This window comes from Xenopus tropicalis, chromosome 7 (assembly GCF_000004195.4).
Source record: "Xenopus tropicalis strain Nigerian chromosome 7, UCB_Xtro_10.0, whole genome shotgun sequence".
Lineage (NCBI taxonomy): Eukaryota > Metazoa > Chordata > Amphibia > Anura > Pipidae > Xenopus > Xenopus tropicalis.
This window is the reverse complement of record NC_030683.2, coordinates 43,733,071-43,751,328: the sequence shown is the minus strand read 5'-3', so window position 1 is coordinate 43,751,328 and position 18,258 is coordinate 43,733,071. Positions and strand designations below refer to the sequence as shown.

The window sequence follows — 18,258 nt, the reverse complement described above, 5'->3', positions numbered from 1 at the left end:
GCATGGAAAACGTGAAAGCAAACACTTCCCAGGCCAACTTTCGATCTGCTCTGTGTGCCCATGCTCGGGCAATTGCCATAGTCTTTAATGCAGGATCCGCTTCTCTAAGCCTGGCCAAAAAGTTCAGAGCTGAAAGAAGCGGAAATACGCTTTGTCTGACCTTGCACTTACAGTACTGCTGCTCTGAGTTCTCTGTCAAAAGAAACACACTTTCCTTTGCTTCTGTTGTGTACGCATGGGCTTCTGTATCAGATTTTCTTCTCTCAGCTCAAACCTTCCAGGCATGGGTGTGACCCTGCGCAGCTTGCTGCTCTCTATCCATGCTGTTCATAGCTGAATAAAGAATTTAAAATATAAAGCTGAAAGAGAACTTTCCAAATTCCTAAGAGGTTAAACTGTTGTAGCCTCTGTTTCTTAATAACAATATTTTTTTTTCATTGCTTTTTGCTTAGCGAGCAACATTTCTTTAATATTTTGTCTATTCTTTCAGTAAATGTGGAAACCTTCCACCAGAGAGCTGCTTCTTCAGTCTAATATGCAGTCTGGGTGCTTTTATGGGTAAGTTTCTTTTTAATCAATAAATAACTACAGTTTCAGTATTTTATACAATGTTTGCATTGTCTATTTGTCTGATAGCTAATAGTTATAGTTACACATTAATGTTGAGGCATATATAATAAATTATGTCCTGCAGATCATGCAATTTAACCTAAGGCATATGGAGACTGTCACCTTCCCAAGCATATAAGGACCTTTTTTGACCCACAGTGACCTACCCTAAGGATCATAGCACATGAGGAGATTAGATACCCGTGATAAATCTTCACTATTGTGAATGACTAATCTCCTCCAAATGCTTTCCCACCAGCAATAACATAAATCACCATTTGGAAAACGTTTGCAGTGCTTTGTTTTATAGGAGTTTCCTCGAGAGCAATAGAGTCTTGCTGAGACTGACCTGGCCTACAATGCTGACTTCTATACCTGCACATGACCCACCAGGGGTGTTTCGGTGGTAAATGCTGCACTAACCACACTTATTTAAGCCACACACTCGTAACTGTTACATCCACTGCACTAGTAGTGCAAGCCTTCCGTAGGACTGGCAGGTCCTTATGCTCACTAAAACTGTTTTTGTAACGGAGCCGCACACACAAATTTATGCAGTTGGGGAGCTTACCCCATTTATTGTGACCACCTTGATCGGGGGTATACACCCTCCCTTTGTCACTAAAGTGGCCTAGTGGAAGCTGAATCACTAGTAGAGGCGCATTACTAATGCAAAGAGTGCAATACCTTCATGTAATCACTAAAGTTAGCTCCATGTATGTCACAGAGTCTTGCTATTCATTTTTTGCATGCTGTTAATAGATGAAAAGTCAGCATTTTTTGGATAAAGTAGGATACACACCTAGTAGCATGGCATCCAGTGATTTCAAATGTGCTTTAAACAGTGTTTAAACTTAGGAACTGTTTGATAAGGGAGAGGTGAGGGGGGTCAAGGCAGTGATAGTTAAGGGGGCTTTTAGCCCCTGGGTGTATAGTTCTCCTTTAATGAAAATATTGAGAAATATTGTCCTGAAACGTAATATTTGTACTTGGATAGAGAACTGGATGAAGGATAGATTACAAAGAGTGATGTTAAATGGAACATTTTCTAATTGGACCAGTGTGGTTAGTGGAGTACCGCAGGGGTCAGTCCTTGGTCCTTTGCTCTTTAACTTGTTTATTAATGACCTGGAGGTGGGCATAGAGAGTACTATTTCTATTTTTGCTGATGATAATATATTATGCAAGACTATGGGGCTGATTTACTAATCCACGAACGGTCCGAAGGCGTCCGAATGCGTTTTTTCCGTAATGATCAGTATTTTGCGATTTTTTGTAAATTGTCGAAACTTTTTCGTAGCCGTTACGACTGTTTCGCAAAATGTTGCAACTTTTTCGTAGCGTTACGACTTGCGCGAATTGTTGCGACTTTTTCGTAGCCTTCGCGCCGAGTACGAAAGTTTCGGATTCATTCAAGCTTCAGTATCGTGACTTTTCTTGGACCAGGTTGGAGCTGCAGGGTGCCATTGAGTCCTATGGGAGGCTTCCAAAATCATGCTAAGTCTGAAAGTTTTGCCCGCAGTTTATGAGCGCTCAATACGAAAAAGTCGCGACAAGATACAAGCAAATCGTAACGGCTACAAAAAGGTTGGGACAATTGGCTCAAGTCGTAATGGTTACGAAAAAGTCGTAACGGCGACGAAAAAATCGCAAAAAATACGAATAAGTCGCAAAATGTTCGTTTTCCGGAATTTTTCCCATTCAGATTTGTGGGTTAGTAAATCAGCCCCAATAAGTTCCATGCAGGATGTGGACACTTTGCAGCAAAACGGAAAATCAGGGTCAGTGTTGAAAAGTGCAAAGTTGGGGGGATCTTTAAGAGAAGGATCTGGGGATTTTTGTAGATAACAAGTTGTTTAATTCCAGGCAGTATCATTCTGTGGCTACTAAAGCAAATAAAGTGCTGTCTTGTATAAAAAGGGCATTGACTCAAGGGATGAAAACATAAAGTTTTCTGGTAAGGCCTCACCTTGAGTTTGCAGTGCAGTTTTGGGCTCCAGTCCTTAAGAAGGATATTAATGAGCTGGAGAGAGTGCAGAGACTGCACCTAAACTGGTAAAGGGGATGGAAGTTTTAAACTGAGATTAGACGGTTGGGGTTGTTTTCTTTGGGAAAAAAAGGCACTTGTGAGGGGACATGATTACTCTGTACAAGTACATTAGAAGAGATTATAGACAGGGGGCGTTCTTTTTCCCATGAAAATGATCAGTGCACCAGAGGCCTTCCCTTTAGATAAGAGAAACGGAACTTTCATTTGAAGCAGCGTAGGTGTTTTGGGTTTTTTTGCCCTTCCTAGTGATGTTGTGATGACAGATTCTGTTAATGCTATTTAATTTGGATATCCAAGCTATTGGGATACAAAAAACAACAATTTAGTATTGATGTTGGTATGTATAGTTTATGTATGTCAGTGTATAGATAGGTCACTATGGGTTTGTTTGTGCTGGGTTCACTTAGATGGATGGGTTGAACTTGATGGATGGCAGAATTCTCGAGACCTCGTTTTTTCTGGATAAGGCATCTTTCTGTAAATTCTAAATAATATTTAAACATCAAATACACCCAATAGGATTGTTTTGCCACCAATATGGATTATTGCAGCTTAATTATTATCAAGTACAAAGTACTGTTTTATTATTACTGAGAAAAAGTAGGTAAGTTAAAAAATAATAATTGTTTGATTAATAGGAGCCTTCTGGGTTATTAGATCCCATAAACTGTGTGTGTATTTTTTTCCTGTTATTGAAACTTTCCCAATTGAAATGTTTTAGATAAATACTGTAGAGTATTGTGAAGCTTTTATTATTTTAAATGGGGAGTAGAGGAGATAAAAAATGGGGGAGTGGAGAAGATAAAAAAATTATGTGGCACTATATTTAAACTAATTAAACAAAATTAAACTAGAAAAAGAGTTTCTTATGAAACTCTATAAAACAACAAAACAAAAAATAGAAAATGATAGAAAAAGACTGCACTCTATTCACAAAGTAAAAGCAATTCGGATTGTTTTAGCAAGCATTGTTAAAATATTAATATAAAGAATAACACTATAAGTCATAATAACTAACCTGCCAACACAGACCAGCACTTTTTTTTCTGAGACAAAAAAAGGAAGAACCAGGTATACTTAAGAGCTTGCAGCCACCATCTTTGACTCTGTTCCCAAGTCAAGGTATTGATTGCGCCCAAGGCAATACTGCTTGACCTGATGCCCTGCCTTCTCACACTCACATGCTCAGCCAACCAACTTCTAACATCACCCCCGGCCTACTGAGTTGATCCCTCTTTCAGCTCTCTGCTTTCTTTGTCACCCTGGCCGACACCTCCGCTCCTCACAGAGCAACTGTTTGGTTGCACCCCCCACTATTACTACTGTTCCCCTTAAACCTTTCTGCCTTGCTGCTCCTTACATATGAAATGCACTCCCTGATTTCCTCCAGAGAGGATCCTCCCTCAGTCTTTTAAAAACTAAACTTAAAGACTACCTTTTGGAGCACTCGCATAACGCCTGATCTGGGAACTAGCACTTATATTGCAGTGTCACCCACTGTGACCTACAGCACTTATATTTGCCTATTTGTGTCTGTAAGTTACCCTCCCATTTAGATTGTAAGCTCTACAGGGAAGGGACCTCTATCTTGTCTCGTTGATTCTTAACTTATTGCAACTGTACCTTGTATTTATTGTTATACTTAACCCCCTGTTGTATTAATACATTCTACTGTACAGCGTTGCATACATATGTAACGCTTTATAAAAAAATATCTAATTTGATCCCTCCACGGTTTCGCCCAAGGCACACTGTTGCTTACTCCTCGTTCAGACCTGGCTCTTGACTATTCAAGCTGTACATAAATTGGCAAAGATATATCTTTGTTGCTTATTAAATATATAAATAATATAATAAATCATTACTATAAAAAACAAATAAAGTAATTTTCCATTTAAGATGTTTGTGGTTTTAAGGCTTTACAAGTTTTGCATTCATTTTCTTGTGGGGCTTAAAGTGGCCGCATAGAAGAGCAAGGAAGGAAATTGGGAAACTGTGAATGAACAGCATCAGTAATGCAACTGAAAGGATTTATAATTTTTTATCTTAAACCAGTGATGACTTATACGTTGCTTAATATATTGAATCTTTAAAATAATACCCTTAAAATATGACCTGCTGCCAAAGTACAGAAATATGTAAATATATTTGTTTTTCAGAAGTACAGCTTGTGCCCAGAAGTAGTTTTGCAATGATCTGGCTAGACACTACACTGCTCCTCCTTTGCTTAGCCTCCTTCCTGGTAGCGCAGGTCTCTTCTTGCTGTAGTAAAATAATATGCTGGATATGTACATTATGCAACAAATATATTACACCGCCATGAATGGACAGCTTTAGGAACCTGATCATGGTGGAGGGATTGTACTGATACCAGTCATTTGACATTTAGAGCTATGAACACATTTGACCCCTATTTATTTTCCTGTAAAGGTAGTGCCACAGTGCTGATTACTGACTTGCTTATAAACAGGCTAGTCCCACACATGCTGGAAACTGCTCAAGTATACAGTTTCAGGCTGATAAATTCCTACACCCGGAGGTGCAACTTGCAGAATTTTAAAGCGGAGGGGTAGATTATCGGCCTGCTCTTATCTGCAAGCCAAGAGTCTGCCCATGTGGCACTAGCCTAAAGTTGGTCATACTTGTTAACACCTAAAGTGGACGATAATGGGCTAATTTGATTGTTTGGCCTACAGGCATAGGAGTTGATGCAGTCCCCAATGCGTTAAAAATGTAACCTGCCCATTTGAGACCTGGCTGATTTTCAGCAGATATCGATCAGGGAGTCGGTCTGGGGGGCCCTCATAAACAGGCAGATAAGCTGGTGAATCGGTCTAAAGCAGTATGGCAGACACATACAGCAGTACATACGGGGGCACAATGCTGGCACTGCTCTTATAGCCTGAGGTATGAACAGGTGAACAATGTGGGGACTTACAGTCTGAGGTGTGAGCAATGCAGGGAGTAAAAGGTGTGAACAGTACAGGGGATTACTTGTTTAAACAATACAGGGGTTTACAGCCTGAATCTGAGGTGTAAACAATGCAAGGGGCCAGTTAAAGATCTAAAAGTATTCTACACAGCTTGTCAATTTGCTCTGTAAAAATGTATCTTTTGCTGAACTTTAGTGGTTGCCCCAATGGCTACACAAAAACTTACTTATATAAACCATAGTAGTGTTTCTGAAGGTAATAGTATATTAACATTAAATGCATATGAAAGCTTTTATATTTTGGTGTTAGTGGCCCTTGAGAAGGCATGAGAAGAATCTATTATTGGAATGTTTTCAGTATTTATGATGCAAAGTATTTCTTTGGGGCCTCAGAGCCAAATGAATGTTGATGTCATTGAGCCTTTGCTCCTAAACATTAGAACACTTTTGAATGATTATGTACTACTGAGTATAATAAAAAAAAACGACTTAGTTTTAAACTTAGAGAAATATGTTTCTTGCTAGCCACGTGCCATTCATTATCTGGGACATGTCAGCAACTTAATGACTGTAGATGTCTTTATAGCAGAGCGTGATATTACAGAGTGTTCAAGCCAAGATCATTGTTAAGTATCAGAGATTTTGGTGTTTGCAGTGCACACCAGTATTACACTTAAAACCAAACAGTGTTTTTTATGTGAGTGTAAAAGTCAGCTTTCTGGTTGAGGGGTTCACTGACCCTAGAAAAGCAGATAGCATTGCTCTTTAGAGCAGTGTTTTTCAACCTTTTTTGGGCAAAGGCACACTTGTTTCATGAAAAAAATCACGAGGCACACCACCATTAGAAAATGTTAAAAAATTTAACTCTGTGCCCAGCAGCAGTGCCCCCCTAGTACACTGGTGCCCAGCAGCAGTGCCCCCCTAGTACATTGGTGCCAAGAGCAGTGCCCCCCTAGTACATTGGTGCCCAGCAGCAGTGCCTCCCTAGTACATTGGTGCCCAGCAGCAGTGCCTCCCTAGTACATTGGTGCCAAGAGCAGTGCCCCCCTAGTACACTGGTGCCCAGCAGCAGTGCCCCCCTAGTACATTGGTGCCAAGAGCAGTGCCCCCCTAGTACATTGGTGCCCAGCAGCAGTGCCCCCCTAGTACATTGGTGCCAAGAGCAGTGCCCCCCTACTACATTGGTGCCCAGCAGCAGTGCCCCCCAGTACATTGGTGCCAAGAGCCAGCCCCCCTAGTACATTGGTGCCCAGCAGCAGTGCCCCCATAAGTCAGTGTGCCCCGTGGCCCCCCCTAATACATTGGTGCCCAGCAGCATTTTACTTCTGCTCTTCGGCGGCTTCAGCAGCATCTTCCCCTCACGCGCACCACCTCTGCACTTCTGCCTACACGCGACCGCACACAGGCCCTTTTATAACGGTGCGCCCCGTGCGTACTGACGTCACCCGTACACACGGGGCGCAACCAATGACAGGGCCTGGATTTTATTAAAGTAAAAATTGCGGCCCTGCCTACGGCACACCAGGCAACATCTCGCGGCACACTAGACAGCGGTTGAAAAACGCTGCTTTAGAGTAAACCAAAACAGAAATTCAAATAACTGAAAATAACATTGAATAAAAAGACAAATGCAAGCTGCTTAAATTTATCTGCAGAAATTCCTTCTAAATCATCTTTGTTTGGAAATGTAATTTCAATAGATACTGTGGGAATGTGTAGCAAGGGTTTAGGAAAACATAGTTGCATGAATAATCAATTATTATTAACACGTATTTATAAAATGGAAATATTCCACAGCACTGTAAAATAAATGGGTATATACATTGAACACACAGATTTATGCTAAAACAGTTAAAAACGGATACAGGTATTGGATCCTTTATCTGGAAACCTATTATCTAGGAAAGCTCTGAATTACGGGAAGGCCATCTCCCATAGACTCAATTTTAAACAAATAATTCTAATTTTAAAAAATTACTTCCTTTTACTCTGTAATAACAATAACCGTACTTTTTTTTTGTACTTGGTCCTAGCCAATATATATTTAATCCTTAGCGGAGGCAACATAATCCTATTGGATTTAATTAATGTTTACATTTTTTAGTAGACAATGTATAGAGATCTGAATTATAGAAAGATCTCTTATCCGGAAAACCCCAGGTCCCAGGCATTCTAGATAACAGGTCCCACACCTGTACAAGGGGTAGAGAGGACCCTGCCCAAAAGAGTTTAATGCATTATATTTATATAGTAACTTTAAAAATGTCAATCATTTTAAATGGCCATTGCTTTATTTGCAGCCATCATGGGGTTAATAGAATATGGTGCATTTTGTTGGGTTTTCAACAAGACATAATACCTTGGGACCAGGTACTGTTTCTGAGAGAAGACAAGGACAGTTACTCTGCGTATGGCTCTTAGAGATATTAGGTGCTAGAAAGCCCTTATGTCTCTCTTTTTGGCAGGCATATTTACTTTACTGTACTGCATGCATCATACATTTAAAATGCTGCGGAGGAGAGATTTCAAACCATGGAACTGCTGTCCCAAGGGATTTTTTTTTTAAATTACTTTTTCTAGGGGCACATTGTGGGTTTTTAAGCTTATAATGTGCCTCACAAGTGCAGTAGTTGGACTTTTTTCCAAGGCGACTGTTGAGGCTTAAGCTGGCCATATATGCCCAGATTTATTCGGGCAGTTTTGGCTGATTTGACCTTACTGCCCAGGCAACTTGTATTTGGGGGAGTTGTTTAAAACAATAATCCTGGTGAATTGAGGACTATTTGTCCTGATGGAAAATTTATTTTATTAAAATAATCGTTAATAAAATAAATAATTAAAATAACAGTTTTAATAAAATTTAATATATTTTAAACTATACAGCTGCCTTATTAAAAGAGACCAGTGCCTCCTCTACCATGGTGCAGGATGCATGTGTTTCTTTTTTTCTTGTGTGCACTTGATTTTCTGATGTGATACTATTGTCCCTTAGTTTGGACCATTAAGTGACTGTATGTTTGCCTGTTTTTAGTAAGCCTGCCTTAGCTTTATAGCTCAAAAACCCATTTTTAATATTACCAGAGAGAATGATGGGGCAGTGTGCTGTCATAATGAGTTGGGGTGAGCACTGAAGGTGCCAGTCTTCCACTCCCATCTCTATATAGAACTAATATTCCACATATGGGGATTATTGTTGCTACGAAATAGGAAGCAAAGTAGGAAGTAGAAAAGCAAGGAATTGTCAAAAATGGCTGTGGCTTAAATAGCCAACTTCCAATAAGTAGAAGTGGTGTCCACTTTCTATTGACCATTTAATGTATGGACACATGGGTGCAGGAAATGTGCAAAATCAAGTTAGTATAGTTATTATATGTGAGCTTTTTTGCTGCAAAGCGAGAGCACAATAGCAGAATTATTTAAATGTTCCAATAGGCAAAGCACATACAGAAGCAACTCATTTAGGCTTTTTTTAATCATTCCTGTGGTTTAATGTGGTAAATGAGTCTGAAGTCACTAATGCTGCTTTATAAGCTAAAAGGTCAAAAGACACCTTCTTTTACATGTACTGCAATGAAAAATGTAACGTGCCTACTACATCAAAAACAAGAGAACGTCAAAACAGACTATGCTAAGTTTATACAACTGGGAATAGTGCCAGGTACAGTTTAAATGATTTGTCTTCTTAAAGAAACATTTATTGCGATGAGAGAATAGAAAATTGCTCATTCTTTGCATGTTTTCCATTTGGAGTAAAAGGGGGGGGTACATTTAAATTAACTGTTAGTATGACATAGATATTCTGAGACAACCTACAATTGGTCTTTCGTTTTTGTTATCTATAGTTGCTGAATTATTTAGCTTTTTTAAGCAACTCTGTAGTTTTCCATTTCAACAGCTATCTGGTTGATATGATCCAGTTTACCCTAGCAACCAGTAAACAGTTTAAATAAGAGACTGATGAATAGGAGAGAGACTGAATACAAAGATAAAAAGTCAAAACTAATAATTACAATAAAATTGTTGGGTTGCTGGGGTCAATAACCCCCATTCAACCTATAAAAAATATATAAATAAAAAATGAAGAGCCAAAACGTCAGGAATGTTGCCCACTAGGGCAGAACCCCCTCTTATGGTGCCTGGCAAGCATCCTTTATAGGGATGACTGCTTTCATTGAAAAACTCACAGCAGCGGCAACGCAAAAAAACAATTCTGTAACCACTACTTTATCTTTACTCAACCTCATTGCGATTGCTGAACCATCTGTGGATGAACTCTCTCCTGAAAAAGTAGATACTTCCGAACCAATAGCAGTGGGAGATGTGCCTAAAAGATCTCAGTCGGAGGCAGTATAATCCCTTCTAGTAAATATGTTTATCACTTGAATCCAAGAAAAAAAGAAGAGGTAAAAAGCCCTTGACAAACTTTTGGCATTGCCAGGAAAACCCAAAGAACCTTTCTGGTCTGTAAGACAGTGATAATCAAGACAAGATCATCAAAAAGCAGTGGAAAGAAAAACTCCAGGCCATATGCTAGACTGGCACAGTGCACTAATATTCCTCTGGAGGATGGCCATTCCATTAAGATCCCATAAATCCCGAAACAAATAGCTTACTCAAGAACATTTATACTTCCTTCGCTTCATCTTGCAAACAAGTTATTGCCAACACATGTATCCAGAGAACTCACCCCTTCTCATAGATTTTGATCTACTTTCCCCCTTCACAAAAATGGTCAATGCAGTTCAGTTTTATGTAATGCTACATATGATACTCTCCAGCTACTAGCAAGGTCCTCTTCATTAGCTATAGCAGTGTGAAGATTCCTTCACAATGCTTCTTCATGCTGCTAGGTAATCAAACCTGTTCTTCTTCCACAACTCCCGATCAGTGTACTTCGTATTAGACATACATTGCAACTTTGGACAGACTTCCTCCAGGGTACAAATCAATGCAACAAAACATATTTTTCAAGGGGGCACTCACAATACAGTAAACTTGGAAATTGCTTTTCATATCCTGTCTTGGGCAGAACAGAATGCAAACCAAATCACTGCCATCAACATTAAATGCCAAGAAAATATGAAGGTGAACTTCCTAAGCTGCCAAACCCTGGATCACAGAGAATTGAAACCAGGATATATAACTACAAATCACCTGCAGGTGGGGATCGTCACAAATAGACCTGATGGCATAAACTTTCAGTCAACAAGCCATATCATACTGTACTATTATGATCCCAAAGCCACTGGTGTGGATGCCATGACTATCTCATTGGACTCCCACTTAGTCTACTTTTCCTTAGCTGTCGTAATAATCTCATATTGGCCCAAAAGTGCTCGTTTTTTTGTGACTACCCCTACTTATAGACCTATCAACCAAAGGTCCATGCCTATATCACAACCTTAAAATTCCATACCTAATGGCCTTGCTCTTGAGGCTGCTATTTGGTCCAAAAAGGTTTCTGACAATGGCGAATGTAGTTAAAGTGACACTGACACTAAAAACTACTTGTAAGTCATGTTGATCTTTTTTTTTTTTGGCTGATAAGGTACTGCTACAGCAACTGTCAGTTTTGTACGATTGAGTAAGAATGATTTACATATGTGAAAGAGGAGTTATGTGACCAAAGGCCACAGGCTAGGTGCATATATACAGACTATAGAACTTCAGATCTCCTCTACGGCCCTTTTATTATGCCTCAGTTGTAATCCATGGCTGTTTTTGCTACACAATGGGTTAGTTCTGCATTGTTTGTTGTTCTTGGCCATGGCCTGCAAGTTTTCAGCATGCTCAGCAGGTATTTGTGTAATAAAGCTTTACTCTGTGCCCCTGCAAAAAACCGCACAGTTGAAATGCAGGTTTATTTCAAAGCCAATGGTGAAAAATATTTAAAAAAAATGATTTAAACTATTAACATACTGTTAAGTTGTATAATATAACAGCATCTTTCCTATTCATGCTCTTGTTACTGGAAGGATTAACAGACCCCCAAAATGTCTCTTCATCCTTAGCTCCCAATGCTCTGATGAGCAGCTACTGAAATTCTGGCAGAATGGATGGATTTACATGGTGCCCTCTTTCAGTTTGTATTGGTGTGTCTCTTTTCTAAGGCCAAGTGCTACCCTGTGCTCTGCTGTTTACTGTGGCTTCCTGCCATTAACTTCACAAGACATCTTTATTTTATTTTCCTTCCTCAGCACACAAAGCTTGAAAATAACTGCCTTGTGATATATGGAATCCCTTATCCGGAAACCCATTGTCCAGAAAGCTCCATATTATTGGAAGGCAATTTCTCAGAGAGCCTGTTTCAAACAAATAATACAAATTCTAGTGATTTTCTTTTTCTCTGTAATAATAAAACAGAACCATGTACTGGATCCTAATAATGCAGCACGAATCCTTACTGGTAGCAAATTAATCCTATTGGGTTTATTTAATGTTTAAATTATATTTAGCAGACTTAAAGGGTTGGTTCAGGTTTAAGCTAACTTTTAGTATGTTATAGAATGATTTATTCTAAGCAACTTTTCAATTGGTCTTCATTATTTATTTGTTATAAAATGGGGGTAATTGACCCTGGCAGAGAAAAACTATTGCTCTGTGAGGCTACATCCAAACCACTCCCTGGTTGCTAAGGTAATTTAGACCCTAGCAACCAAACTGCTGAAACTCCAGACTGGAGAGCTCCTAAACTGAAAATTAAATAACTAAAAAAACTACCCTCCCCCAATAATTGCCCTATAATGAGAACCATTTGTTATTTTGAATACTTTAGAAGAAAATACCTGTTAAACTCGGCTTCCTGTCATTTGAACAAAGGCGATACGGCGATGCCGGGGAAAGTATCAGGAGATGCATCAACTATGCGGCGATCGATTGATAGAGCCTAGCTTGACTCCTTCCTATACAGAAGTCAGGCTAGGCTCGATCAATCGATCGCTGCATAGTTGATGCATCTCCTGATACTTTCCCGGCATCGCCGTATCGCCTTTGTTCAAATGACAGGAAGCCAAGTTTTTTACATGTATTTTCTACTAAGGCATTCAAAATAACAAATGGTTTTCAGGATAGGGCAATTATTGGGGGAGAGTAGAATAGATTTTTTAGTTAAAAATTTTTAGTGTTACTTTTCCTTTAAATAAAACTGGTAAAATGAATTCATGATTATGGCATAGAAATGTATCCCTACAAGGAATGTTTTTAAGATTTTATAAGCGATAATATCATTAGGGTAGCCACCTGCCTGATTTTTATGAATTTACACTATTTTGATGTAAATTTGATGTAAATTTATTTTAATTTTTCACTGTCTTAAGTTAATTCAATTGGAAAGCCAACCATACATCCATATAAACATCCACACTAGCAGCATTGAAATGCTGGTGGGTTTGGAGGTAAATATGTGTTTGTGGTGGCAAAGGAAAGGGCTTGGCAGCTAGGCCGGTGGACCCTTGAAGTGATGATCTCCGGTTGACACCAAATTCCCTGGTCCTACACTGCACATAAGACCTATAGCCCACTGGGGAATTTGTAGTAGCTCAGAGGCAGTGTCCAAAATCACCCCATTACCTTTCATGTCCTTTCACCTGCTGCTTGGACATGAGGCAGATAGCGGTGCTTTTTTGCTTTTAAGTGATTGCCCAAGCAAACAGCAGGTGGTGATTGGGCATAACCCAATATCAATGCATCTCCCTTATGAACTGAAGTGTTTTTTTATCTGATTGCACACCAAGCCATTACATAATCGGATCATCCTGTGCTGTGTGTGTTTAATAGGACTGCCTGCATGAAACTTGTAACATGTTATGCTTTCAATCCAAGATTTAAACACATGTGGAACTTTTTTGATTTGGCACATGGGCCTGAACTTCCTGTTTCCATTCAGCATATAACATTCAGGGAATTGGGAAAAAAAAAATTCATTTGCTTTAGAAATTCCATGTACAAACCCCCAATAATCTCAACTCTGAAAAAGTGGCACTTCTACAACACACAGTACCCATATGGGGCAGGAACTGAATTTGTGGCACACTGTAGGGCAAATGTAAGTTGTGTGGAATCATTGCAATTTATCTACCTGTAATCATGCTGGGAAAATCTCTAGTTGACTCACCCAAAGATCCTAGAAAATTAACTCTTAACCGCTGTGAACTCAGGGTGCTATAGGAAATTGTAGCTGGGATAAAGTAAGAAAAGAGTTCAACCCATGTTATTTCTCAACTTTCTTTCATTTCATCACATTTATTTCATCTCATGCAAAACATTGTTTTTGAAAGCTGGGTAAAATGTAGGTATCAATAAGCAACTACTAAATATAGATATATAATATACAGGTATAGGACCCATTATCCAGAATGCTCGGGACCAAGGGTATTCAGGATAAGGGATCTTCCCATAATTTGGATCTTCATACCTAAAGTCTATTAAAAATACAATAAACCATTAATCAAGCCCAATAGGATTGTTTTGCCTCTAATAAGGATTAATTATATCTAAGCTGGGATCAAGTACAAGGTTCTGTTTTATTATTACAGAGAAAAGGAAATCAATCTTAAAAATCTGAATTATTTGATTAAAATGGAGTCTATGGGAGGCAGGCTTTCCGTAATTCGTAGCTTTCTGGATAATGGGTTTCCGGATAAGGGAACCCATACCTGTACCATTTTGCCTTTGTATGCTTGTGTCATACCCGGTGCACGCACAGTTTAGAGGTAATACTGGTTCCCAGCGATTTTTCAGAATTTCTGTTTTGACATGCCTCTTTGTGTAATTTCACTGTTACTTCTGCATTTTTTTTTTTTATAAACATCCGCTGTTTGTAAGTTGTTAACACTTGACAGACCAAAGCCTGACTGTTGAAAAGAAACCACAATAAGCAAAGTTTTGGAATATGAATTAGAAAACTGGGAAACTGATAAGGGGAAGTCGAAAACCACAATAACACTTGGTACTCTTTGCTTCGTTCTGTCATTGCAACGTTGCCAGAAATTAATTTTTATTGTACTATGTGTGAAACAAAGCTTCAATGTATTTGGTCCAAGCAAATCTCTCTACTAATAGTAGATATAATACTAATAATATGCAATAATATGATACTAAAAATATACAATACAATACTTATAATATATAATAATATGCTAAAGCTGGCCATACACGCACTGATGATATGGTACGAAACCTCATTTTGTACATTATTCGGTGCATGGATCAACAAGATGACCAATATTGCAACGGTTATGGATATCGGTCGTCTCGGTCGGGTTAAAAGATTTTGAACAAAATCTGTGTTCAAGGCTGAATAGGCAGGTGGTGGTAGAATTTCTATTGTTTCTACCTCCACATCTGACTATTCAGCCCTGAATGTCAGTGGAGGAAACAAATGATCGAAAGATCGGAATTGCTACGTGTATGGGCCACCTTAACTGGCACTGCAGTTAGAGTATGGGCAATAGAAAGCGACGTGATTCCAATGGGGACTGAATTTTGGGACCCAAACCATTAGTTAAATTAGACAAAAGATGGGTATAAATGCTATATTTTATATACAGACTTTATGCTAGTGGCACACACAGCAATTTTTTTCTGCTGGCACAGATACGATAAAATACAGAGTTGCCCAGCAGGTTTGGCCAGTGACATCTCATGTTACTTTGAATGCTCTTCTGATAGATCTCCAGCACTCAATATTTCAGGGCATGTGCAGTTGAAGCTGATTCAGACCTAGTTTCAACTGAGCATGCTTCAGCTGTCAGAAGAGAATCCAAAGTGGTGCAAGATGGCGCCCGCCAACCCTGCATTTTATAGCAGGTACAAACATAATGGCCACTTTTGATGGTGGTGTGAAGAGAGAGTTGATGAGGAGGTTTAGTTTTCCTTTAAAAACGACAGGTGGTTTTGATTGGATTTTCACTAACATTAACGTAAAAGCTTCAGAAAAGGTTTAGAAAAATGGAAATTTAAATATACGTAGGTTTAATGTATGCATTAAGCAAATCTATAGAGAAATATCAATGTATAGTGATCCTCAGTGTCTCCAGTCAATAAATACAAATCCTGTGATATGCTAAAACCACACTTATTTTCATAAAGTGTAATAGGAATCTCCTTGTGGGAAAACCAGAAATTTGTATTACCTACATAAATGCTTTGTGAAATGATTTAAAATGTTTAAGGACAGCATCTCTTATGCATACATGGTTACTCATACCTGGGCAAAGCAAATGCTATAAACCTATAGACTTCTGCTAGGAGAGACTCGGGTTAGACAAAAAATTTGTAATATAAAGGTGGCCAAACACGTGCTTATAAAAGCTGCCGACAGAGCACACTGGTAGTTTATCGGCCCATATATGGGGGGGGCCCTCTGACGGGCCTACCCGACATCTCCACCCTACAGCGGCCAGATGTCGCTTGGGCAGGTTTAAAAATTCCGTTGGGACGAAAAGTGCATCATCATTCCTCTCCCCAATAGCCTGCATCCCATATATGCAATCCACTATTGCTCATCTCAAGGTGGTCATACTGAGGAAAGATCTGCTCGTTTGGTGAACTCTCCAATAGCCATAGCCATTGTCTCAACAATTTGTCTTGATGTGCAGATGTGAGATGATGTGCAAATGAAATCATCGTACTATTGCATCTGATTTATGAAATTGATTGTATCCTGGTTTACTGATTTTTTTTACTTTTGTTAAAATCTTGATTGTTGTTGGAGGTTTAATTTTTTTCTGTCAGTCTGCTGTACAGTAAATAATTGCACTTTCTTTCTTTTGCAGTGATGCTGATTGGCCTACTCAGATATGCCTTTGTTATTGAACGCTATGGTCCCTCCCTGTTGAATACAGTGGCATTTATCTTGGGATGGATTTGTGCAGCTGGCCTTACAATGGTTGGAAGCTTTCAGGTAAGAGGACCTAATCAAAATAATAGCCAGCCTGTGGTTCTCCTGCTGTCTAAGGATGTTGGGAGTTGTATTACCTACTTTATAATATGCAGTGTGATACAGATTCGTAATGGGACAGGGCAGTCATTAAAAACTGATGTATTTGTAAATTCCTTCCCAGCAATCCACAATGTGTACTTTACCATTGGTGCTGAAATGTTGCATGAAGCGCCCACAGGTCGCTATTGAATTTTGGGAGTTTTTGCTCAGCCCAGACTGGAGAAACACATGTTGATCATCTCTGGAGTAGGAAAGTGGAGACAAAAAGAACATTTTATGTAGATTTCTGAAAGTCATTCAACAGCCAGGAGGGTTCATTCTGTAGCAAGTCTTAAGGAATTCCATATGTAAGAACAAACGGGAAATCATAAAACAGTGTTTCAGGGACTTGTAAATATCTTACAGAGACTTAAGTGATCCAAACTTTGTGTTATTTGCTGTATCCAAGAACATTTTAGTGCCTGAAAAGCACAAATCTTTGGCATTATTGTATTACAGCAAGTGTTTAACATGTGCAGTGAAAAATGACTACTTAACGATGATTCTTATTCAACTGAGTGGGTTTTAATGGGTCACTTAAACATCATTATTGCAAAAGAACAGCCATTTGTGCCTTATTCTTGAATACAGGACACAATTTTATATGCAGCTAAGCCTATGTGTATCAAGGCATGAAAGAAAGCATTTTAATCAACACATCTGAACACAGGCTTTTGTTATCAATACGGGTTGATACGGAGGTGAAAGGAAGAATTAGGCATATGTCAAAATGTAAGAAGGAGGGTGGGAAGCATGGGGTGATGGGAGATAGGGAAAAATCATGGGATGATGGAAAATGTGTGGCATGTGAGGGAAATGGTAGATTCATAGAAGTTTGGAAGGGAATCATAGGGAGGATGTGGACTAGAGCGGGAGTGAAGGTGGCAATGGATGCATTTTCCTTTATTAACATTTAGTTTAAGTATACATTAATATTACCTATGCTTTTATTATTAGCAGCATTCAAGGTGTTAATTTTTGTAAAACACTATAAAGGTAATTATTGTTTTCCATCTATTGATATATGAGAATAGAACGTTTCCTTTGCACTCTGCAGTTCCTGTAACATATTGATGTCTGACATTTGAACAGAAGGAGCGCAGTGGTGCTAGAGAACATGTACGTGATTGCTGCTAGTTACTACTAGCGTGAGGGTGTCCATATCTATTTCATGCCATAACATATAACACACCAGGAAGCTCTAATCCCCAATAACAGTAGAACTTTAAAAGCTTTCATATCCTATACATTCATATAATATGTCACATGAATACTGAAATACATATATGTGATAGGTTATGTTTTTAATTTACAGACTTTTAAAACTGTACACCTTTGTGTCATCCTGGGCAACTTCTTTATCGGTAATTAATTGAAAGGGAAATCTTATACTGTATATAGATATCTGAGAAAAGGGCCCACCCATTGTATTGTGACACAGTAAAAGTAGGGGAAGTTCCCTGCATTTAATTGCCTTGTTGTGCCAGTTTTATGTTCATGGCTGTGTGTGGCAAGGTATGGCATGATGTAACTATTTTAACACTCCTGATTTTCACTCTGGGAATAGAAGGATGTATACATGAGGTTAATTGATATTTGGCCACAAATTTTCCAGATATCAGTTAAGCAGGGTTTGACAATCATGCTGGACAAAGACATTGATATGCAGTCCTCTTCCCATTGGCC

At 38.9% G+C, this 18,258-nt stretch overlaps 1 protein-coding gene across 1 annotated transcript in view; it reads left to right on the top strand.

Annotated features, from left to right (window-relative positions):
- The window catches only part of bc014685 (cDNA sequence BC014685), an 85,458-nt gene that overhangs the window by 54,242 nt on the left and 12,958 nt on the right, over positions 1-18,258 (top strand). The window contains exons 4-5 of the mRNA NM_001016634.2: positions 491-558; positions 16,367-16,494. Coding sequence (NP_001016634.1) covers positions 491-558; positions 16,367-16,494 — 196 coding nt within the window. The remainder of the gene's footprint in view (positions 1-490; positions 559-16,366; positions 16,495-18,258) is intronic.